The 25,598-nt window shown below is 49.6% G+C and overlaps 2 protein-coding genes across 2 annotated transcripts in view; one reads left to right on the top strand and one right to left on the bottom strand.

Moving 5' to 3' along the window:
* Window positions 1-25,598, bottom strand: part of LOC126418878 (lysocardiolipin acyltransferase 1-like) — a 353,082-nt gene that overhangs the window by 125,266 nt on the left and 202,218 nt on the right. Inside the window, exon 2 of the mRNA XM_050085877.1 lies at window positions 494-736. Coding sequence (XP_049941834.1) covers window positions 494-691 — 198 coding nt within the window. The 5' untranslated portion in view covers window positions 692-736. The remainder of the gene's footprint in view (window positions 1-493; window positions 737-25,598) is intronic.
* On the top strand, window positions 690-25,214 carry LOC126419715 (proline-rich protein 36-like). The gene is made up of 2 exons (XM_050086896.1): window positions 690-4,514; window positions 25,086-25,214. Exons 1-2 carry the CDS (start codon window positions 690-692, stop codon window positions 25,212-25,214), a joined length of 3,954 nt encoding a protein of 1,317 aa, XP_049942853.1.

The raw sequence follows: 25,598 nt of genomic DNA, 5'->3' as shown, positions 1-25,598 counted from the left end.
GCGAAATGCGTAGTTGAAAAATAAACTAAAATTGCAACCAAGAATGTTTTTAATCAAAATATCCACGGGTATGCTGCCGGTCTATAGTGTCCAACGGGCACAATATTTCGGCGATCATACATGTCGCCATCATCAGGTGAACTGACGGACTGAGCTCCTGTTTTTAACCTATACACCATAATTACTGTACCACGCAAACATTTGGGGTTACACTTGCCTGGTATGAGACGTTCCCGGGCGGGTCCACTGGGTGCCGAACCGCACAATAACTGTGGGTTCAGTGTGGGGCGGCAGTGGGGTGGGTGGACTGCTGTGTCCTATTGTGGGGCTACGGCGGGACGAAGTCCCTGTGTCGTTTCTAGGTCCTTGGTTCAATACACAAGGGGGTGTACCTTTGCATTTCCTGTCGTATGTCGATATGACCTCTCTTGCTCCTTACCCTCGGGGGACCATTTCCCGCAGTTGTGATTCGAGAGTTGTGCTGGTCACTTACCGTCGGGTAGAGCTCCCACATGGAGAAGACGACGTCGGTGATGGTGCGGTAGAGCTTCTGGTGCAGGAGGGCGAGCGGCAGCAGCGGGCAGAAGATGAAGAGGAATCCGGCGCAGATGCTGCTGTACCAGAGCGCCACGAAGCACAGGCCGCGGCAGAGGCGCGCCGCCGCCTGCCCAGCCGCCCACACTCCCTGCATGCCGGGCCGCGCCGCAGCGCCTCAGCCTCAGGGGGAACGCGTCTCCTGTGGGACACCACCAAACATCACCACCTGCCCAGCCACCCACACACCCTGCATGCCGCGCCGCAGCGCCTCAGCCTCAGGGGGAACGCGTCTCCTGTGGGACACCACCAAACATCACCGCCTGCCCAGCCGCCCACACTCCCTGCATGCCGCGCCGCAGAACCTCAGCCTCAGGGGGAACGCGTCTCCTGTGGGACACCACCAAACATCACCACCTGCCCAGCCACCCACACTCCCTGCATGCCGCGCCGCAGCGCCTCAGCCTCAGGGGGAACGCGTCTCCTGTGGGACACCACCAAACATCACCACCTGCCCAGCCACCCACACACCTTGCATGCTGCGCCGCAGCGCCTCAGCCTCAGGGGGAACGCGTCTCCTGTGGGACACCACCAAACATCACCACCTGCCCAGCCACCCACACACCTTGCATGCTGCGCCGCAGCGCCCCACCCTCAGGGGAAACACGTCTCCTGTGGGACACCACCAAACATCACTGCCTGCCCAGCTGCCCACACTCCCTGCATGCCGCGCTGCTGAACCTCAGCCTCAGGGGGAACGCGTCTCCTGTGGGACACCACCAAACATCACCACCTGCCCAGCCACCCACACTCCCTGCATGCCGCGCCGCAGCGCCTCAGCCTCAGGGGGAACGCGTCTCCTGTGGGACACCACCAAACATCACCACCTGCCCAGCTGCCCACACTCCCTGCATGCCGCGCCGCGCCGCAGCGCCTCAGCCTCAGGGGGAACGCGTCTCCTGTGGGACACCACCAAACATCACCACCTGCCCAGCCACCCACACACCCTGCATGCCGCGCCGCAGCGCCTCAGCCTCAGGGGGAATGCGTCTCCTGTGGGACACCACCAAACATCACCGCCTGCCCAGCCGCCCACACTCCCTGCATGCCGCGCCGCAGAACCTCAGCCTCAGGGGGAACGCGTCTCCTGTGGGACACCACCAAACATCACCACCTGCCCAGCCACCCACACTCCCTGCATGCCGCGCCGCAGCGCCTCAGCCTCAGGGGGAACGCGTCTCCTGTGGGACACCACCAAACATCACCACCTGCCCAGCCACCCACACACCTTGCATGCTGCGCCGCAGCGCCTCAGCCTCAGGGGGAACGCGTCTCCTGTGGGACACCACCAAACATCACCACCTGCCCAGCCACCCACACACCTTGCATGCTGCGCCGCAGCGCCCCACCCTCAGGGGAAACACGTCTCCTGTGGGACACCACCAAACATCACTGCCTGCCCAGCTGCCCACACTCCCTGCATGCCGCGCCGCAGCACCTCAGCCTCAGGGGGAACGCGTCTCCTGTGGGACACCACCAAACATCACCACCTGCCCAGCGACCCACACACCTTGCATGCTGCGCCGCAGCGCCCCACCCTCAGGGGAAACACGTCTCCTGTGGGACACCACCAAACATCACCACCTGCCCAGCCACCCACACACCTTGCATGCTGCGCCGCAGCGCCTCAGCCTCAGGGGGAACGCGTCTCCTGTGGGACACCACCAAACATCACCACCTGCCCAGCCACCCACACACCTTGCATGCTGCGCCGCAGCGCCCCACCCTCAGGGGAAACACGTCTCCTGTGGGACACCACCAAACATCACTGCCTGCCCAGCTGCCCACACTCCCTGCATGCCGCGCCGCAGCACCTCAGCCTCAGGGGGAACGCGTCTCCTGTGGGACACCACCAAACATCACCACCTGCCCAGCGACCCACACACCTTGCATGCTGCGCCGCAGCGCCTCAGCCTCAGGGGGAACGCGTCTCCTGTGGGACACCACCAAACATCACCACCTGCCCAGCCACCCACACACCTTGCATGCTGCGCCGCAGCGCCCCACCCTCAGGGGAAACACGTCTCCTGTGGGACACCACCAAACATCACTGCCTGCCCAGCTGCCCACACTCCCTGCATGCCGCGCCGCAGCACCTCAGCCTCAGGGGGAACGCGTCTCCTTTGGGACACCACCAAACATCACCACCTGCCCAGCGACCCACACACCTTGCATGCTGCGCCGCAGCGCCTCAGCCTCAGGGGGAACGCGTCTCCTGTGGGACACCACCAAACATCACCACCTGCCCAGCCACCCACACACCTTGCATGCTGCGCCGCAGCGCCCCACCCTCAGGGGAAACACGTCTCCTGTGGGACACCACCAAACATCACTGCCTGCCCAGCTGCCCACACTCCCTGCATGCCGCGCCGCAGCACCTCAGCCTCAGGGGGAACGCGTCTCCTGTGGGACACCACCAAACATCACCACCTGCCCAGCCACCCACACACCTTGCATGCTGCGCCGCAGCGCCTCAGCCTCAGGGGGAACGCGTCTCCTGTGGGACACCACCAAACATCACCACCTGCCCAGCCACCCACACACCTTGCATGCTGCGCCGCAGCGCCCCACCCTCAGGGGAAACACGTCTCCTGTGGGACACCACCAAACATCACCGCCTGCCCAGCTGCCCACACTCCCTGCATGCCGCGCCGCAGAACCTCAGCCTCAGGGGGAACGCGTCTCCTGTGGGACACCACCAAACATCACCACCTGCCCAGCCACCCACACACCTTGCATGCTGCGCCGCAGCGCCTCAGCCTCAGGGGGAACGCGTCTCCTGTGGGACACCACCAAACATCACCACCTGCCCAGCCACCCACACACCTTGCATGCTGCGCCGCAGCGCCCCACCCTCAGGGGAAACACGTCTCCTGTGGGACACCACCAAACATCACTGCCTGCCCAGCTGCCCACACTTCCTGCATGCCGCGCCGCAGCACCTCAGCCTCAGGGGGAACGCGTCTCCTGTGGGACACCACCAAACATCACCACCTGCCCAGCGACCCACACACCTTGCATGCTGCGCCGCAGCGCCCCACCCTCAGGGGAAACACGTCTCCTGTGGGACACCACCAAACATCACCGCCTGCCCAGCTGCCCACACTCCCTGCATGCCGCGCCGCGCCGCAGCGCCTCAGCCTCAGGGGGAACGCGTCTCCTGTGGGACACCACCAAACATCACCACCTGCCCAGCCACCCACACACCTTACATGCTGCGCCGCAGCGCCCCACCCTCAGGGGAAACACGTCTCCTGTGGGACACCACCAAACATCACCGCCTGCCCAGCCGCCAACACTCCCTGCATGCCGTGCCGCGCCGCAGCGCCTCAGCCTCAGGGGGAACACGTCTCCTGTGGGACACCACCAAACATCACCACCTGCCCAGCCACCCACACACCTTGCATGCTGCGCCGCAGCGCCCCACCCTCAGGGGAAACACGTCTCCTGTGGGACACCACCAAACATCACCGCCTGCCCAGCCGCCCACACTCCCTGCATGCCGCGCCGCAGCGCCTCAGCCTCAGGGGGAACGCGTCTCCTGTGGGACACCACCAAACATCACCACCTGCCCAGCCACCCACGCATGCTGCGCCGCAGCGCCCCACCCTCAGGGGAAACACGTCTCCTGTGGGACACCACCAAACATCACCGCCTGCCCAGCCGCCCACACTCCCTGCATGCCGCGCCGCAGCGACTCAGCCTCAGGGGGAACGCGTCTCCTGTGGGACACCACCAAACATCACCACCTGCCCAGCCACCCACACACCTTGCATGCTGCGCCGCAGCGCCTCACCCTCAGGGGAAACACGTCTCCTGTGGGACACCACCAAACATCACCACCTGCCCAGCCACCACCCTCACACCTGCTGCACTGCGCTGGAGAGCCTCAGCACCAGGGCGAACACGCCTCCTGTGGGGCAGCGCACCACAGGATCATGCTACCTTACACTCATCTTATTGCAGGAACAATTCTGAGCTTAACGTTTCAGCTTCCAGTGTTGGAGAGATCATCAGACACTATAACGACTAAGAAACTAGTTACACTCTCGACCGAGCTCAGCGAGTAAACCACATCTGAGGAGGTACACAGTGCACCGTGTAGGCTCGTCGCATCCAGTGTGTCTGGTCTCACCCTGTATACATTTACAACATGGAACATTATGAGCATCTGCCTAATACTGTGTCGCTCCTTCGTTCCTGGAACACTGTACAGCAGCGATTCTGCATGTCTTGGATTCCACAAATCTTCATTAGGTTTTTGGAGATGAGTGGTACCAGACGTCTATGCAGAGGTTTTGTGGTTCCTTCAAATTATGGACCAGTGCTTTCTAGGTGTGGAACTGCAGCTCAGTAGCATGCAAGATTTTTCCGTTGATTTTGGATCAGTATCAATTGCTTCCCTAGCACTATAGTGCTCCCCAGCTACTATAACAACCCTCTGGTCTTGTGACACAGCCAGATAATATGATGTAAAATACAATCACTTTTGGGTAAGACATCAATCATAAAAGAGAGCTGGTAGTCGCAGTAATGTTTACATTGGCGACACCTGTTTCTCTCCCGATTTGTGTTGAAAAGATGCGGATTTTGTTGTGAGACAAATGGAACTGTCCCACTTCAGGCCCTATAGTTTCAGCAAGTCCCGATAGCTCGCGGCACTATACGTAACCATTAAAATGGCATAGACCTGCCATTGAGTTTCGTTTGGCTTAAAACCAGAGCATTACTGATATTCAAAGGCACTTTCAGAATGTCTACAGAGACCTGGCAGTGAACAAAAGCGCATTGAGTCGTTGGGCGAGGCGTCTGTCGTCATCGCAACGAGATCGCGCAAACTGTACTATCTCCCGCTTGCCAGCCGGCCGCACAAAGCCGACTCCTGCAATGTGTTCGTCGCCACACAAATGTAAACAAACTTCTCCTTCTGCGCGACAACGCCTCACACAAGTCAGCACCCCCAAGTGGAGATCACAGAACTTCATCGAACTGTTCTTCCTCGCCCACCCTAGAGCCTGGACATCGTACCTTCCAACTACCACGGTTTGACCCAATAAAGAACGCACTCCGCGGGAGGCAGTACACGGATGATGCGGAGGTTATCGATGCAGGACGACATTGGCTCTGATGTCGACCAGTAGAGTGCTACTGTGCAGGCAAACAGGCCCTCCCAGAAAGGAACGTAAGGTCATCGCACTGAACGGAATGTGTTGCATTACACAATGAATACCCCATATAATGACGATGTCATTGGCTCGACACGGGAACATGCAGGCTCCTGTGGAACTCCATATTCGACAACGAGTGCTGAACGCTGTGCTCCGGAATGCCTACGCCTGCACCAGCACCATCCTCTCCTGCCACATCTCAAACAGATGGCCGCCTATCCTGCTTTATGGAGCGAGCAACCTTCCGTCCAACGATCACGTTCTGTGATGCGCTGTTGACATCTTAGACTCTGTAGTGCACTCGTGGTTTCATCATCCTTCAACCACATTTCCGTAAATGCTCACCCATCAGTTTCACCTTTTCCGAGATGCTAGTTCCTAGTCAGTAGTCGATAACGTAAGTCATTTGTCAGTGGATTTCCCCATTTGAGCCTCGTATCGTCGCTAGGTCGACTCCCCATTCGCCACTTCCACTTACATAGTTTCCTTACTGCATCACATGACCGCTACCTCACCAGGTGGTGGAGAGTGCTCGTAATGTTCTAATTCACTAGCGTGTATTCACAATCTGCCTGCACCGAGCACCGTTGGCAATCTAGAAACGCCACCGCCTCTTGCAGTGTTCGTCGCCTGCTATCAGCATATCCTGATGTGTATCACAGTTCCACAGTCCGAGCGACCTGTTTGCACGCTTGAAGCCACCGCTAAAAGAGCTAAAATTGTTGGGTGCCGGATTCTCTACCCCCTGCACAGACGAAGTTGCTCGCTCACCTTTTGTTGTTGACGAGCGTTCAGTTCACAACTGAGTCACTGGAGCTTCGCCTGCCCGCCCACTGTAACAATGTGCAAAACACCTGTTGTCGACATTTCGTTGCCCGCAGGGGATTTTTCCCGTTGCTCCTCGACACAGTGAGACGTGAAAAGCCCAGGGTCTACACGACTTTGGAAGTGGCGTGTACGATACGGCAGAGATAAAGTAAGATGCAGGCAAGCGTCTTGCCCATTCCTCTCTAATGGCCAGAGTGAAGTCTGGTCGGGTCCCAGTAACGTGCAGCACCTGAAAACCAACCTTCGACTGGTCATACAGAGAACACGAACAACCATTGGCCGAATAAGGGAGTGACAACAATGGAAATTTGTGCCGCACCGGGACTCGAACCCCGATTTCCCATTTCAACAATAAGCAGTCGCCTTAACCGTTTCAGATATCCGTGCAGTATGGGAGGATGTCGGCTGTTCCAGAATACGTTTTGTGAAGAATAACTACGATCGATTTAATTATGGTTCACATTAAGGTAAACTTTGTTGAAATAAAAGTAACTGTACAATTAGCAAGTGTAGCGTCTGCAGGCGTTGTCAGTAAAATTTTTCCTACTAGAATATAATGAAGAAAAACACGTGCATTTTCATGAAATATTACAACAGCTTGACATATACACTAATTTGATTCAGTGTGTTGACAATGTCATATATAGTATGTACATTTCTGAACGTGTGACATTATACGTTTATGAAGACATCTGCTACACAATACGAATTAAGTTTCTGTAATACGCTTTTTGTACCCCATATAGATGTATGGCCAAGGTATAAGGATTTATAACAGCCCTAATTTTGAAGGCGTCTGAAAGAGAAATTAATCTGTGAAACCGGTAAGACGTAATAAAAATATATTTGCAGTTGATGACTGAATTTTATTCTGATAAGGAATTAGATCACATTTCTTGTTGGTGCACCTTATTCTTTACCGTGGTGCTGATTGCTGATTAATGCCGATTGATAAATGCAATGAAGCAGAAATCAGCTTCTGAAGCTCCAACGCATGAAAAAGCTCCTCAACATGGAGGCGAACATACAAATTGAGCAGGAAAACACTGACGACTGTAGTAAGGCTTGATTCAGCCGACTTTACAGACAGCTTCGACAAGGTGGGACTGGGCACATGGATGAGTATAACTGTAATTTGTGGAGTGCCCCAGGCGAGTGTTATACAACACTTATGTTTACAATATCTACAGGGTGAATCACCTAAAACTAGCACCGCGTGTAATGCGGACATGGAAACTGCTATTATTGTGCGGTTTTCACAGAACGAATTATTAGTCAGGGGCTCGTATTGTTAGCCAATCCACAGAATGTAATAATGCTTAGAAAGAGTATTTTTTTGTAGAGACACACACTTTTTTAAATGGAACAATGCCTATTGACATTAACAACCTGAAAGTAGGATAATTTAGAATGTCAGTGGTGTTTGTTGCAGGATTCTAGTACGAGTCGTTTACAAGATTCCACATTTTGAAAAGTACCCCCTTTTTATCCTGCCGACCCCTTCATAGAATATTTGCCTTCGTACTGTAATGGAGCTGCTCAGCACGCCTCCTTCATGGCGAAGTACTGTAGCTTACGATACTACACATGTGAAAGTAATGACACTCGCGACACACTATTAATATAACGCTTATTGCTTCTCGTTATCGCTTAAAAGATAAAATTATAATTACGATGTGAAACTTTTAACAAGAGTAGTAAACTGTGTTGGACTCTTTGCATGTAAAGGTCGATGTATACACACATCTCTGCACCGCGACTAATGTCTCCGCAGCACTTGTTGATCTGTGCCGGTGACAAGCAGAAGTCTGGCCGCGCCGTGGTTCGGCTGTGGCTGTTACCACGGCGTCACTGGCTGGACACACTAATCCAGTGCTGTTCAGTTAAAATGGAGTGAAATGGGCGCAAGCGTGCGAGCTGGGTTATGAGTACTGTGAAGTGAACAAATGAACACAAATTTAAAAAATTGACGTAAAGTCATAATTCCTCCATCGTTATTACATTTCACCGTATGTAACATCTTGTAGGAAGCGAGATGATCGAAATAGTCAACCGGCCGAATATAAACCTGCATCAGTCAGATCTAAAGGTAAGTACTGTATGTGATTTTTAAGAGCCACTTTGTCATTTTGTATTATCACGCAAATGGTCGCATTGTTATTAAACGCCTATACTTGCTATGTGAGTTGGTTTTGCTAATATTGATGCCAACGCAGCGAGGAGGGCTATTAAATTATCGACCGCCAGATTAAGTATTTAACAAAAATAAATAATTTATGATGCGAAGAAATTAGGAGACTGCGTAACTCAACGAAAGAATTTATAGCCATAATTCATAAAATCCACTCAATAACATTAACAGAAAAAAGAGATATTTTCCACTGTTAGTATAATCTTAAAATATAAGAGCAAAATTATGGATAGATGGACATTTGCCCATAGCTCTTAAATATTAAGTGTCGTAGTACGAAAATACACAGTTATCTTAGAAAATATAACACGAATTATACTGGATTAAACAATAATAATAATTTCGTGTGGATACCACATCGATCACTTGAATGTGCCTAACCAACCGGGGAAAGGGGACCTGCAGTTTAACGTGGAACACGAGTCACGTGTTGCTCCTGGCAACATTATCGGTATTCGGTTGTGCGTTTGCGTCGTTAAAACCATCTTCAATTATGTATGAATATGGGAATGCAAGTATGAAATGTTTGGCTTCGGCCCTGAGTCTGGGATATTGGTATTATAATCTCTTCACCAATAGTATACGGTTTGCCTTTCTTTGGTATGTTAAGAGAAGTGCTGTGGCATGTCTTCAAATATACACACATCAAAAAAAGTTTTGCATCACTCCAGTTCCCAGAACTCCTGAAGATAGACGTTGACTGAGGGTATTCTATCACACACACAGTCGCTTTAACTGTTCAGAGATGTCACTAAATCCGCGCAAATATGTAAACAACCATGCATGAGCATCGCCTATTAGACGGAGGAGGTCCGACATCCTATCAGTTCCAGTCATTCCACCAGGAAGGAGGTACACGGCTCTTGTTGGCTGTAGTTCAACCATGCCTAGACGGTCAATACCATGGTTCGATTGCGTCTGCATTGTTACTTTGTAGCAAGAAGGGCTCTCAACAAGGGAAGTGTCCAGGCGTCTCGGAGTGAACCAAAGCGATGTTGTTCGGACGTGGAGGAGATACAGAGAAACAGGAACTGTCGATGACATGTCTCGCTCAGGCCGCCCAAGGGCTACTACTGCAGCGGATGACAGTTACCTACTGATTATGGCTCGGAGGGACCTTGACAACAACGCCACCATGTCGAATAATGCTTTTCGTGCAGCCACGGGACGTCGTGTCACGACTCAAACTGCGCGCAATAGGCTGCGTGATGCGCAACTTCACTCCCGAGGTCCATGGCAAGGTCCATCTTTGCCACCACGACATCATGCAGTGCAGTATAGATGGGGCCCAACAACATGCCGAATGGGTCGCTCAGGATTGGCATCACGTTCTCTTCACCGATGAGAGTCGCGTATGCCTTCAACCAGACAATCGTCGGGGACGTGTTTCGAGGCAGCACAGCCAGGCTGAACGCCTCAGGCACATTGTCCAGCGCGTACAGGAAGGTGGTTCCCTAATGTTTTCGGGTGGCATTTTATGGAGCCGACGTACGCCGCTGCTCATGGAAGGGGCCGTGACGGCTGTACGATACGTAAATGTCACCTATCGAACGATAGTGCAACCGTATCGGCAGCATATTAGCGAGGCATTTGTCTTCATGGACGAAAATTCGTGTCCCCATCCTACACAACTTGTGAATGACTTCCTTCAGGATAACGACATCGCTCGACTAGTGGCCAGCATGTTCTCCAGACATCAGCCCTATCGGACATGCCTGGGACAGACTGAAAAGGGCTTTTTGTGGACGACGTGACCCACCAACCAATCTGAGGGATCTAGGCTGAATAGCCGTTGAGGAGTGGGACAATCTGGATAGTATGCCACAACGAATACAGGCACGCATCAATGCAAGAGGACGTGCTACTGGGTATCAGAGGTACCGGTGTGTACAGAAACCTGGACCACTACCTCTGAAGGTCTCACTGTATGGTGGTACAACATGCAATGTGTGGTTTTCATGAGCAATAAAAAGGGCAGAAATAGTGTTTATGTTGAGCTCTATTCCAGTTTTCTGTACAGGTTCCGAAACTCTAGGAACCGAGATGATGCAAAACTTTTTTTTTTATTTGTAAATATTCAAATACTCAAAATTTTTGCTTCTGTTATTGAAGTGGATCCTTTTCAAGTGGTCTTTCATTTTCACTGGCTTCATACACTATAAGATAAAAAGTATCCAGACACCAGCCGAAACTGACTTACAGGTTCATGGCGCCCTCCTTAGGTATTGCTGGAATTCAGTATGGTGTTGGCCCATGACAGCTGATGACAGCTTCCACTCTCGCAGGCATACGTTCAGTCAGGTGCTGGAAGGTTTCTTGGGGAATGGCAGACCATTCTTCGCGCAGTGCTGCACTGAGGATAGGTTTCGATGTCGGTCGGTGAGTCCTGGCACGAAGTCGCCGTTCCGAAACATCCCAAAGGTGGTTCAAAATGGCTCTGAGCACTATGGGACTTAACATCTATGGTCATCAGTCCCCTAGAACTTAGAACTACTTAAACCTAACTATCCTAAGGACAGCAAACAACACCCAGTCATCACGAGGTAGAGAAAATCCCTGACCCCGCCGGGAATCGAACCCGGGAACCCGGGCGCGGGAAGCGAGAACGCTACCGCACGACCACGAGCTGCTGACCCAAAAGGTGGTCTATAGGATTCGGGTCATGGTTCTGCGCAGGCCAGTCCATTACAAGGATGTTATTTTCATGTAACCACTCTGCCACAGGCCTTGCATTATGGTGTTGGAACACGCAATCGCCATCTCCGAACTGATCTTCAAGAGTGGGAAGCAAGAAGGTGCTTAAAACATCAATGTAGGCCTGTGCTGTAATAGCTACATGCAAAACAACAAGGGGTGCAACCCCCTTCCATGAAAAACACGACCACACCATAACACCACCGTCTCCGAATTTTACTGTTGCTGGCTAATGACGTTCACCGGGCATTCGTCGTATCCACACCCTTCCATTGAATCACCACATTGTGTACCGTGATTTGTCACTTCACACAACGTTTTTTCACTGTTCAATCGTCCTTTGTTAACGCTCCTTACACCAATCGAGGCTTCGTTTGGCATTTACCAGTGTGATGTGTGACCATGAAATCCAAGATTTCTCACCTCCCGCCTAATTGCCATAGTACTTCCAGTGGATCCTGATGCAGTTTGGAATTCCTGTGTGATGGTCTGGACAGATGTCTACCTATTACACATTACGACACTCTTCAATTGTCGGCTGTCTCTGTGAGTCGTCAGACGAGGTCGGCCTGTACGCTTTTCTTGCAGTACGTGTCCCTTCACGTTTCCACTTCACTATCGTATCGGAAACAGTGGGCCTAGGGATGTTTAGCAGGACAGCAGGACTGACTCAGCATATAGGAAAGCCAGAACGACGTTTGGTGAAATTAAAAATAAGGATGGTAACAATAAGAGTCAATGAGAATTGCACTGTTAAATGCAAAATAGAGTGGATAGGTGGAAAGCGTATACTGAAGGCCTCTGATGGGAGAGATTTTTCCGATGTGATGGAAGAAGAAACGGGAGTTGATATAGAAGGGATAGGGATCCAGTATTAGAATTTAAAAGAGCTTTGGAAGACTTAAGATCAAATAAAACAGAATGGATGGGTAAAATTCCGTCAGAGTTCCTAAAATCGTTGGCAAAGTGGCAACAAAACGTCTACTCACGTTGGTGTGTAAAATGTATAAGTCGATATAGCATCAAACTTCCGGAAAAATATCCTCCACACAATTCCGGAGACTGGAAGAGCTGACAAGTGCGAGAATTACCGGACAATTAGCTTAACAACTCACACATCCAAGCTGCTGACAAGAACAAAGAATGGAAAAGAAAACTGAGGATGTGTTAGATGACAATCAGTTGGGCTTTAGGAAATGTAAGGGCACCACAAAGCCAGTTCTGACGTTTTGGTTGATAATAGAAGCAAGACAAACGAAAAAATCAGAACACGTTCGAAGGACTTGGCGACCTGGAAAAAGCGTTCGACAATGTGAAATGGTTCAAGACGTTCGAAATCTGAAGAAAATAGGGGTAAGCTACAGGGAGAGACGGCTAATATACAACATGTATAAGAGCCAAGAGGGGGATAGTATGACTGGAAGACGAAGAACGAAGAGCTCGGATCAAAACGGGTGTAAGACAGGGATGCAGTCTGTCGCCCCTACTATTCAATCTATACATCGAAGAAACAATGACAGAAATAAAAGAAAGGTTCAAGAGTGGAATTAAAATTGAATGTGAACGTATATCAGTGATTAGTATTCGCAGATGACATTGCTGTTCTACGTGAAAAGTGAAGAAGCCCTACATGATTTGCTCAATGGAGGGAACACTCTAATGAGCACAGAATACGGACTGAGAGTATATAGAAGAAAGATGGAAGTATTGATAAGTAGGAGAAATGAGAGTACGTGTGGAACACACTACTGAATGGTAGTAATACATGGACTGTAAACAGGAAAAGAAGAGAATTGAAGAGTTTGAGATGTGATGCTACAGAAGAATGTTGAAAATTAGGTGGACTGATAAGATAAGGAACGAGGACGTTCTCCGGAGAATCGGCGAGAGAAGGAATATATTGAGAACACTGACAAGAAGAAGGGATAGAATGGTAGGACACGTGTTAAGACATCAGGGAATGACTTCCATGGTACCAGAGGGAACTGTAGAGGGTAAAAATTGTGGAGGAACACATCCAGCAAATAATTGCGGACGCAGTTGCATCTGCTACTCTGAGATGAAGAGGTTGGCAAACAAGAAGAATTCGTAGAGGACGGCATCAATGCGATAAGTAGAGTAGCAGAAAAAAAGGGGAGAAGCTAACTTCCAGTGACAACTGAATGCCGCAGACACTGATAAAATGACGTGCGACTCAAACATTATTCACACAAAGGGACAAAAAAGGACGTGTAGGGCGTTTACAAAGGAAACAATCACATTTTCTTGTCATCCACGAATTGCTACATTAACTAAAAAAAAAAAGGATTCCTGGATATCGAGAAGGCCTTTGATCGGGTGCCACACAGTCTCATCTGGCTAGCACTTCGACAGCATGATGTGCCAGAGCAGATTATTAACTGTGTGCAGTTACTTTATGCACAGCCATGAAGTTATGTCCGTACAACCTCACGACTGTCCAAGGACTTCCCCATCACAGTTGGCATCCATCAAGGTTCTCCATTATCACCACTTCTGTTCATTCTCGTAATGGACACCGTGACAGCTGGTCTGCACCGGCCATTACCATGGACCCTACTTTATGCTGACGACGTGATGCTGGCAGCAGAAAACAAGCTTGATCTGCAGAGCCTGTAAGTAGGCTGTTTAGTTTTTTTATATTGGTAACGCCACGTAGCGCTCGGTATGAAAATCACTGGCTGTGCTGTGTGCATTCTGTGGCTGGTTTGCATTGTTGTTTGGTATTGTAGTGTTGGGCAGCTGGATGTTAACAGCGCGTAGCGTTGCGCAGTTGGAGATGAGTCGCTAGCAGTGGTGGATGTGGGGAGAGAGATGGCGGAGTTTTGAGAACGGATGATCTGGACGTGTGTCTATCAGAGACTGGATGTCGTGAACTGATATATATATATACATATATTTTTTATGACTTTTGAACACTATTAAGGTAAATACACTCCTGGAAATGGAAAAAAGAACACATTGACACCGGTGTGTCAGACCCACCATACTTGCTCCGGACACTGCGAGAGGGCTGTACAAGCAATGATCACACGCACGGCACAGCGGACACACCAGGAACCGCGGTGTTGGCCGTCGAATGGCGCTAGCTGCGCAGCATTTGTGCACCGCCGCCGTCAGTGTCAGCCAGTTTGCCGTGGCATACGGAGCTCCATCGCAGTCTTTAACACTGGTAGCATGCCGCGACAGCGTGGACGTGAACCGTATGTGCAGTTGACGGACTTTGAGCGAGGGCGTATAGTGGGCATGCGGGAGGCCGGGTGGACGTACCGCCGAATTGCTCAACACGTGGGGCGTGAGGTCTCCACAGTACATCGATGTTGTCGCCAGTGGTCGGCGGAAGGTGCACGTGCCCGTCGACCTGGGACCGGACCGCAGCGACGCACGGATGCACGCCAAGACCGTAGGATCCTACGCAGTGCCGTAGGGGACCGCACCGCCACTTCCCAGCAAATTAGGGACACTGTTGCTCCTGGGGTATCGGCGAGGACCATTCGCAACCGTCTCCATGAAGCTGGGCTACGGTCCCGCACACCGTTAGGCCGTCTTCCGCTCACGCCCCAACATCGTGCAGCCCGCCTCCAGTGGTGTCGCGACAGGCGTGAATGGAGGGACGAATGGAGACGTGTCATCTTCAGCAATGAGAGTCGCTTCTGCCTTGGTGCCAATGATGGTAGTATGCGTGTTTGGCGCCGTGCAGGTGAGCGCCACAATCAGGACTGCATACGACCGAGGCACACAGGGCCAACACCCGGCATCATGGTGTGGGGAGCGATCTCCTACACTGGCCGTACACCACTGGTGATCGTCGAGGGGACACTGAATAGTGCACGGTACATCCAAACCGTCATCGAACCCATCGTTCTACCATTCCTAGACCGGCAAGGGAACTTGCTGTTCCAACAGGACAATGCACGTCCGCATGTATCCCGTGCCACCCAACGTGCTCTAGAAGGTGTAAGTCAACTACCCTGGCCACCAAGATCTCCGGATCTGTCCCCCATTGAGCATGTTTGGGACTGGATGAAGCGTCGTCTCACGCGGTCTGCACGTCCAGCACGAACGCTGGTCCAACTGAGGCGCCAGGTGGAAATGGCATGGCAAGCCGTTCCACAGGACTACATCCAGCATCTCTACGATCGTCTCCATGGGAGAATAGCAGCCTGCATTGCTGCGAAAGGTGGATATACACTGTACTAGTGCCGACATTGTGCATGCTCTGTTGCCTGTGTCTATGTGCCTGTGGTTCTGTCAGTGTGATCATGTGATGTATCTGACCCCAGGAATGTGTCAATAAAGTTTCCCCTTCCTGGGACAATGAATTCACGGTGTTCTTATTTCAATTTCCAGGAGTGTACATTGTTTGTTCTTTATCAAAATCTTTCAAAAAAATGATTCAAATGGCTCTGAGCACTATGGGACTTAACAGCTAAGGTCATCAGTCTCCTAGAATTTAGAACTACTTAAACCTAACTAACCTAAGGACATCACCCACATCCATGCCCGAAGCAGGATTCGAACCTGCGACCGTAGCGGTCTCGCGGTTCCAGACTGACACGCCTAGAACCGCACGGTTGAAAAGCAAATAATGTAAGTGGTTTATCAGCACAGTCATGCATAAATTTTTCTAAGGGGACGTTTCAAGCCTAACTCAAGAATGGAGTGACCGGTTGGCTTAACACGATTTGCGGCTTAATTTGAAGAAATCCGAGTACATGACATCAGACAGACATGAAATGGGAACCATCACGATTAATGGTGAAAATCTGACTGGTGTGAGTAAGTATCTTGGTTCCACGATCACCGTTGACGGCCGACTCACCGAAGAGGTCAACACCAGAACTCAGGCAGCCTGGATGAAGTGGCGAACAACAGCCGGAGTCACTTGCGACCGCAGGATGAAAGGTAATTTAAAATCAAAAATACATCGGACTGTCATACGACCAGTCGCCTTGTATGGTTGTGAGTGCTGGCCGACTACAGTTGAGACAGAATGCCGCCTAAGTGTAAGGGAAAGGAAGATGCTAAGGTGGACAGCGGGCCTCACTAAGTTAGATCACGTTTCTAATGACAGCATTAGGAAACAGTTTGGTGTTGCACCGATCCAGGACAAGATGCGTGAGATTCGTCTTCGTCTTTGGGCATGTTTTACGGGACGGAGATGACTATTGCCAAGGCGGGTTACTTGAAGTCCCAAAGTAGACCCAAAGGACGACCTAAGCAACGTTGGGCTGATACCATTCCTAAAGATCTTAAATGCGTGAACATCCACCCAGACGTAGCCCGTGATAGAGTGAAATGGAGACAACGGACCCATGTAGCGGACCTCCAGGCACGCGGGATAAACACTGAAGGAAAAGAAGAAGTAATGATTTCCTATGTAAACACTCTGTCATCATTGTTGTACCTTTTGAATCTCCCGCATATGTAATATCTGTTAGTTGGTTAGCTGATTTAGGGGACCAAACGGCGGGGTCATCGGTCCCATCGGATTTAGGGAGGATGAGAAAAAAAGTCGGCCGTCCCCATTTCAAAGGAACCATAACGGCAGTAATATCTGTGTTTGCGACATCCAGCTGTCACCTGAAGATTTCCTAACAAGCCGAAAGACGGTTAGTGACCGATAAAATATAATTTTGCTAAATATTAGGAAGTATTTCCAATCTAATATCCTCTAGGAATATCTGTACCGCGCGATTTAAGGTGGAACGACGGCATAAACCAGGCTTTGGAAAAGATACCAGCCGAAGTGACCTTATCTTTAGAAAGTGTAAATCACCACGTACAGATCCGTTGCTGGACAAAATGCACATTAGTCTCGGTCAGTATGGACTACTAGTAAGCTAGATTAAGGCAGGAATATGAGAAGATGCCAAAACGACCCGCGTAATTCGTCACACGTTTATTTAGGCGGCACTAGAGTACTATATCTATGTTCGATAAAGTCATCTCGTAAAAAATAAAAGCAAAGACTTCTGCGTCACGGAGAGTGTTACTCTCGTAAGACCGAGTCGAGAAACGCTTTGCTCTCTCCGAAACACATCTTTTCTGGTGTCCGCTCCAGTGTAAAACACGTATTTCGGCTTATGGAGGTTGGTATCGAGAGCTTTACGGTTACAGCAGAGATACTGAAAGTATATCATCTTGTACAGAAAGCATACTGCAGTTACAAGATCCGAAGGAAACGAAAGGAAAGCTGTAGTTGAGAAGGGTGTGAGCAAGCAGCAAACAAAACCGTGAGACAAAATTAAAGTTCAAGAAAAAGAAAACATTTTGACCTTTCTCGACGGCGTCGTAATTTTGCCACAGACAGAAAAGGGCCCATAATAACTTAGGAACGGTGTAGATAGATCTCTGAAAAGACGTTACAAGAGAGAGATCAATACAAGGATAGTGGACTCTAGTGGAATTAAATCAAGTTAAGCTGAGAAAATTAGATTAGGAAATGAGGCACTAAGAATAGCAGATGAATGTTGTTACACTATGTGATCAAAAGCATCCGGACACCTGGCTGAAAATGACTTACAAGTTCGTGGCGTCCTCCGTCGGTAATGCTGGAATTCAGTATGGTGTTGGCCCACCCTTAGCCTTGATGACAGCTTCCACTCCCCCAGGCATACGCTCAATCACGTTCTGGAAGGCTTCTTGCGGAATGGCAGCCCATTCTTCACGGAGTGCTGCACTGAGGAGAGATATCGACGTTCTAAAACATCCCAAAGGTGTTCTGTAGGACTCAGGTCAGGATTCTGTGCAGGCGAGTCCAATTCAGGGATATTATCGTCGTGTAACCACTCGTGCATTATTAACAGGTGCTCGATCGTGTTGAAAGATGGAATCGCCATCCCCGAATTGCTCTTCAACAGTGGGAATCAAGAATGCGCTTAAAACATCAGTGTGGACGTATGCTGTGATAGAGCCACGCAAAACAACAAGAGCTACAAGCCCTCTCCATGAAAAACACGACCACACCATAACAGCACCGCCTCCGAATTTTACAGTTGGCACTACACACGCTGGCAGATGACGTTCACCGGGCATTCTCCACACCCACAACGTTCCATCCATCGGATCGTCACGTTGTGTACCGTGATTCGCCACTCCACACAACGTTTTTCCACTGTTCAATTGTCCAATGTTTACGCTCCTGACACCAAGCGAGGCGTCATTTGGCATTTACCGACGTGATGTGTGACCTATGGGCAGTAGTAGCTCGACCATGAAATTCAAGTTTCCTCACCTCCTGCCTAACTATCATAGTACTTGCACTGGATCCTGATGCAGATTGGAATTCCTGTGTGGTGGTCTGGATAGATGTATGCCTATTACACATTACGAACCTCTTTTAACTGTCGGCGGTCTGTCAGTCAACAGACGACGTCGGCCTGTACGCTTTTGTGCTGTACATGTCCCTTCACGTTTCCACTTCACTATCACATCGGAAACTGTGGACCTAGGGATGTTTAGAAGTGTGGAAATCTCGTGTACAGACGTATGACACAAGTGACACCCAAATCACCTAACCACGTTCAAAGTGCGTGAGTTCCGCGCAGCACCCCATTCTGCTCTCTCACGATGTCTAATGACTATGAGGTCGCTGATATGGAGTACCTGGCAGTACATGGCAGGGCAAGGCACTTAATATAAAAAAAACGTATGTTTTGGGGGTGTCCGGATACTTTTGATCACGTAGTGTATTTCGGCAGCAACATAACTAACGATGGCCGAAGTAAAAAGTACGTATAATGTAGACTGTCAAATGCAGGAAACGTTTTCTGAAGAAGAGAAATTTGTTACCGTCGAATCTAAATTCATATGTTAGGAGGTCTTCTCTGAAGGTACGTATATGTCCGGATTGTAGCTTTCGATGGAAACGTGGATGATGAACCGTTCAAACAAGCAGGGAAAAGAAGCTTTTTAAATATGCTGATGCAGAAGAAAGCTGAATGTTGGATGAAGATGTACTTAATCAAATTCCAGAGAAAATAGCTTTACGGCATAATCTGGGCAAATCACGCGATCAGTTGATATCGCATATAGTGTGGCATGAATGAGTACTGTAATGGAGGCGAGAGCGGTGGGTATAACTTATTGAGGGGACCAAAGTAAATGTATTACTATGGATTTAGTGTACAGTGATTTTGAGACACAACCTCCAGGATGCTCATCGGTGTGGATTCACAAAAAAATCACTACTATGGAATCCATCTCACGTTGCTCTCATATCATATCCTGAAAGGCATGGAGCAAGTCAGTCAGGTACATGCAGTATTTCTCGGTTTTGTGGAAAGCGTTTACTCAGTATCACGCCTACGATTGTTATAGAAAGTTCTACGGTACGGGGAACCAAGCTAAATCTGTGACTGGACTAAGAATTTCAGGTAGGGAGGAAGTAGCACAGTTGCCTGCAGGCCGAATTAAATGTTAATGCGGCACGCGGTTTTCGGACTGATTTATAACAACATGCATCAAGGAATAACAGACGAATCCAAGAACGTCAACTAACGTTAAGGGCTTCTCAGGAGTGTAGTTTTCTTTCTCAGTAACAAATAAAAATAGTAATAAGGACAGTAACATTTTAAGATGTACGTAATTTTAATTGACGTCAGTGAATTTGGACTCGAGCTAAATAAAGTTGGCACCGTGCCTCGGGAGGAAAGGGGTAAGTAGGGCGGCTGCTGCAGGAGTAGGGGATGTAGACGGGGAACGTTTTCTTGTTTGTTCACAGCACAGACAAATCAGCTGAAACGGAAGTCACAGGGGTTCGAGAATGCGTATTACGGTCATCTTCAATGTGTGCTACATGTTTGTAACAAAGAATATGATATTACACTGAGGCTGTTGCAATACGACGCAATGAGCAGCAGAGAAACCACATTCAAAACATTTAGTAAGCATTTGTGATTGTGTCTCATTTTAAGAAAGGAAGACTAGAGTTTAAGGTCCCGTCGACATCAAGGTCATTAGAAACGAAGCCCAATCTCCAATTAATAAAGGATGGACAAGGATGTCGGCGGTACTGTTTCAAAGGAACCATCCCGGTATTTGTCTTAAACCATTCAGAGAAATTATCAGGACGAGGATTTGAACCGTTGTCCACCCGAAAGCGAGTACAAGGTGCTACTCATATTGCGTAATGCATTTAAGTACAATTACTGTTGTAAATCAGTTAATCATCCGTTCGCACAGCGAACACGACGATACTGCGTCAGACAATTGCAGTGTCACAGACTTGGTGTTACGTGGGGTACGATCTGAAACACAAGTCGACGGGAGGTGAAGCGGATGGTGCCGACTTAACGATCGGTATTGTGGGGACCGGCGCCAACCTATCGCGCTCTTACTGTAGCCTAGCCGGTCTGCTGGCGCCTCGTAACGTACTGATTTACGTAAGTTATCAACTAATTGTAAGATCGGTACACATGCGGCCCGAGGTGCCCTCTGAGTGGCACTGGAGCAAAAAATGGCTCTGAGAACTATGGGACTTAACATCTGAGGTCATCAGTCCCCTAGAACTTAAAACTACTTAAACCTAACTAACCTAAGGACATCACACACATCCATGCCCGAGGCAGGATTCCAACCTGCGACCGTAGCAGTCCCGCGGTCCCGGACTGCAGCGCCTAGAACCGCACGATCACCGCGGCCGGCAGGGAGCAAAAAAGTTTTGACGACCACTGATGGACCATCACCTTGGATGGAATGTGTTCGGCAGTTGTAGACGTAACTTCAGGTTAACACTAACCTCGGACTTCCTGCAGGTGGCGCAGTTATCTGTAATGATTTACAAGGGCGTGCTGAAAAGGAATGCCTCCGATTTTCTATGCCAAAATTCTTAAAGATTCTTAAATAAAACATATGTTACACTACTGGCCATTAAAATTGCTACACCAAGAAGAAATGCAGATGATAAACGGGCATTCAAAATATATTATACTAGAACTGAGATGTGATTACATTTTCATGCAATTTGGGTGCATAGATGCTGTGAAATCAGTACCCAAAACTACCACCTCTGGCCGTAATAACGGCCTTGATAGGCCTGGGCATTGAATCAAACAGAGCTTGGATGGCGAGTACAGGTATAGCTGCCCATGCAGCTTCAACACCATACGACACTTCATCAAGAGAAGTGACTGGCGTATTGTGACGAGCCAGTTGCTCGGCCACCATTGACCAGACATTTTCAATTGGTGAGAGATCTGGAGAATGTGCTGGCCAGGGCAGCAGTCGAACATTTTCTGTATCCAAAAAGGTCCGTACAGGACCTGCAACATGCGGTCGTGCATTATCCTGCTGAAATGTAGGGTTTCGCAGGGATCGAATGAAGGGTAGAGCCACGGGTCGTATAACACATCTGAAATGTAACATCCACTGTTCAAAGTGCCGTCAATGCGAACAAGAGGTGACCGAGACGTGTAACTAATGGCACCTAAATACCATCACGCCGGGTGATACGCCAGTATGGCGATGACGAATACACGCTTCCAATGTGCGTTCACCGCGATGTCGCCAAACACGGATGCGACCATCATGATGCTGTAAACAGAACCTGGATTCATCCGAAAAAATGACGTTTTGCCATTCGTGCACCCAGGTCCATTGTTGAGTACACCATCGCAATCGCGATAGGCTACAATCCGATCTTTATCAAAGTCGGAAACGTGATGGTACGCATTTCGCCTCCTTACACGAGGCATCACAACAAGGTTTCACCAGGCAACGCCGGTCAACTGCTGTTTGTGTATGAGAAATCGGTTGGAAACTTTCCTCATGTCAGCACGTTGTAGGTGTCGCCACCGGCGCCAACCTTGTGTGAATGCTCTGAAAAGCTAATCATTTGCATCTCACAGCATCTTCTTCCTGTCGGTTAAATTTCGCGTCTGTAGCTCGTCATCTTGGTGGTGTAGCAATTTTAATGGCCAGTATATTAAGATTTTAGATCTTTATTCCTCGTGTCTATATATTTGTAGCACTCTGCTGCTAGAGGGCTCCGAGTGGAGGTGTGAACGTAACTGTGCCGGCGCGTGAGAAACAGCGTGCTGTAACCGAGTTTAGAATCAGAAAATTTGGTCCACACGAGGAGTGGCCTCTCCTTCAGCATGACAATGCCGGAGCACATACGAGAGCTGCGACGTCTACAACAATCCGACGCCTCGGGTTCACTTTCATCAGCCCGGACTTTGTGGCACCTGATTTTCATCTGTTTCTAAAACTTCGACGACTTCACTTTGATAGTGATGAAGCGGTGCAAGCAGAAGCGAAGTAGTGGCTCCGTCAACAAAGTGTAACATTCTGCAGTGACGGTATCAACGAACAGGTCTCTCATTGGAAGAAATGTGTTCGCCACCAGGGTGACTATGTTAAGAATTAAATATGTTGACAAGAAGAATAAAGACGTTAAATGTTAGTAACGTCTGTTTTATTTAAAAAGCGTTCAGAGTCTTCACACCAAAAACTCGGGCCGCGCGGGGTAGCCGTGCGATTTAAGGCGTCTTGTCACGGTTCACGCGGGTCTCCCCGTCGAAGGTTCGAGTCCTCCTCCGTGCACGGGTGTGTGTGTTGTCCATAGCGTAAGTTTTAATTAAAAATTAAATTCCTCCAGCTGGACTCAAGATTTTTTTTAATTAATTCGCTACTAGTTTCGGTGCTGCGTCAACGCCATCTTCAGGCCCGTATACTTTGATGAAGTCAGTTGTGTGTGGCTCAGTCTGGAAGTGAGATCAACACATGTTCCACATGGATGGCGGCCAGAAACTAGTGTGAAGTTTGGGCTTGAACTTCGCACTAGCTATTGCCCGCCATTCATCTCACCGCGGACTTCTACACTGAGCCACACACAACTTACTTCATCAAAGTATACGGGCCTGAAGATGGCGTTGACGGAACGCCGAAACTAGTAGCGAAGTAAATAAAAAATATTAACTACAGCTGGAATTTCAGTTTTAACCGTAATTAGACCAGCATTGTCCCACCTTCATCCAGTTTAAATATGGATGTACGAAGACAGCGTAAGTTAGTTTAAGTTAGATGAAGCAGTGCGTAAACCCAGGGACCGATGACTTCAGCAGTTTGGTCCCATAGCCCTTGCCACAGATTTTCAATTTCCAAAAATTCAGAGGCGTTACTTTTCAGCACGCCCTCCTGCTACGTGATAATAGCTTCACAAATGTTCAGCCGGATCTTGAAATGATTTCACAGTGTTCCAAAAACCGACAACTTGTTTTGAGTGTTCATAGACGTAAAATTGTGCACTTCACGCAGAAAAGTACTACCCTATCGTTACGGCATCAATGAGTCTCGCTTGGAATCAGTCGATACATGGGTGTAACAATTTTTAGAAACATGAAATAGAGCGATCACATACCTCGAGTACTAGTTAATGTAGGTAAATAGGCAAATGCAATCAGTCTACAAAGGACTAGCGCATCGTATCTTAGAATACTGCTCAGATATCTAGAACCCGTACCAAATAGGAGTAATGATCGTGTAACGGTAGCTCCAATAATCACAGGTTTGTTTGACCCATGTCAAGGAGAATACTGAAGAGATAGAACTGACAGAGGGTCAAAGACAGGCGCAAACTATCGGTACAGGGCCCGGTTACGAAATTTCAAGAGCCTGCTTTGAGTGATAAACTCATCGACAGAGCTCCATCGAACCAGTGTGCGGACTGAAGATGGAAAAAAACAGCATAGTACGTACCGCAGAGCGCACGTTTGCTTGTGCAGAAGAGTTGTGCAGGGTGTTCCCGTGATGATGTTGCAAACTTTCAGGTATGATGGAGAAGGGCAAACGTATCAATCTGAGGTAAGGATACCCAGGTCCATAAACGACTGAGTCGAAAGGAATGAGCGAAAATCGTTCTGATACCTCAGGTAGTGGAATACACGCACCGGTACTGTCGTTGCTAAGATTGTAGGGCGAGCAACTTTCAAAGGTTACAGTATACACCAAAACAAGCAAAATATGTCTAGTAAACATGGGGTATGAAGTACGTACCTTAGGAGCTGTGAGTACTCGTTCGTCTTCGATGCTGTGAAACACATCTCTTTTGCCTCAAGCTTCTCGGTTTCCATATTTTTGCGGGAGGTACTATGGACCAAATCAAGAAAAGCATGGGCGCTGAAATGCATATTTTCAGAGCCACGAACATTTGTTCATCTTCGCTACTGTGAAATACGTCTCTTCTAACGAACGGGTGCGCACAGCTCTTGAAGTATGCATTCCAGAGCTCACATTTGCTGAACGTTTCTTCTTGTTTTGGTCCATGCTACTACCTCTGAAAGTTGCCTACCGTGCAATATTAACAAAACAGTACCGGTACACGAATTCCACTGTCAAAGGCATCGCAAAGATTTTTGCATATAACTTTCGACTTGGTCATTTCCGGACCAGAGTCCGTGAACTCAGATTGATACGTTCACCCTTCTCCGACATGCCTGAAAGTTATCATCATCACGGAACCACCATGCAGATGCAGACTACTGCAACAAAGAAAAAACTGTAGGAAAATATCTCGCAGGGTACCGGCACATGACGTTGCAAAAAGAGTCTGATGAGAATGTTGTGACCCGAACGCGTTGTGTTTGAAGGTCAGTAAAGACGCGTCTAGAGATATCGAAGCACAGAGGGACACGGTGGGAAGCCGGCAGGAAGAGAAGAGGCGAAGCGAGGCACTCACCTGCGCGTGTCACATGCCGCGGCCGCCGCTGCACCTCTGAGCGGTCGCCGCTCGGCGGCGGCGGCGGCGGCGGCGAGGGGCGCGCGGGGGCGGGTGGGGGCGGTATTGACGCAGCATCCCGGCGGCGGTCCACGGGCCGGGACGCCGGCCACGCCGACGCCGGCGCCGGCGCTCGATACGCCCCGCGCGTGGGGCCGCCATGGCGCCCGCTCGCGCTGCACCTGTCTGGCCCAGCGAACCTGCCACGCCGCGCGCCTCGCACACTGAGCGCTCCGTCTTTATTGGGGGGCGATGATGCTGACTGTCGGAGATCGGTATTTCCGGCTTCCGCAGTATACTGAGGTGACAAAAGCCGTGGGACGCCTCCTAACATCGCGCCGGACCATCTTCTGCCTGGCGTAGTGCACCAACTCGACGTGCCTCC

Source organism: Schistocerca serialis, chromosome 9 (genome assembly GCF_023864345.2).
Source record: "Schistocerca serialis cubense isolate TAMUIC-IGC-003099 chromosome 9, iqSchSeri2.2, whole genome shotgun sequence".
Lineage (NCBI taxonomy): Eukaryota > Metazoa > Arthropoda > Insecta > Orthoptera > Acrididae > Schistocerca > Schistocerca serialis.
The sequence above is the reverse complement of the archived record's forward strand: the minus strand, read 5'-3'. Positions and strand labels throughout refer to the sequence as shown.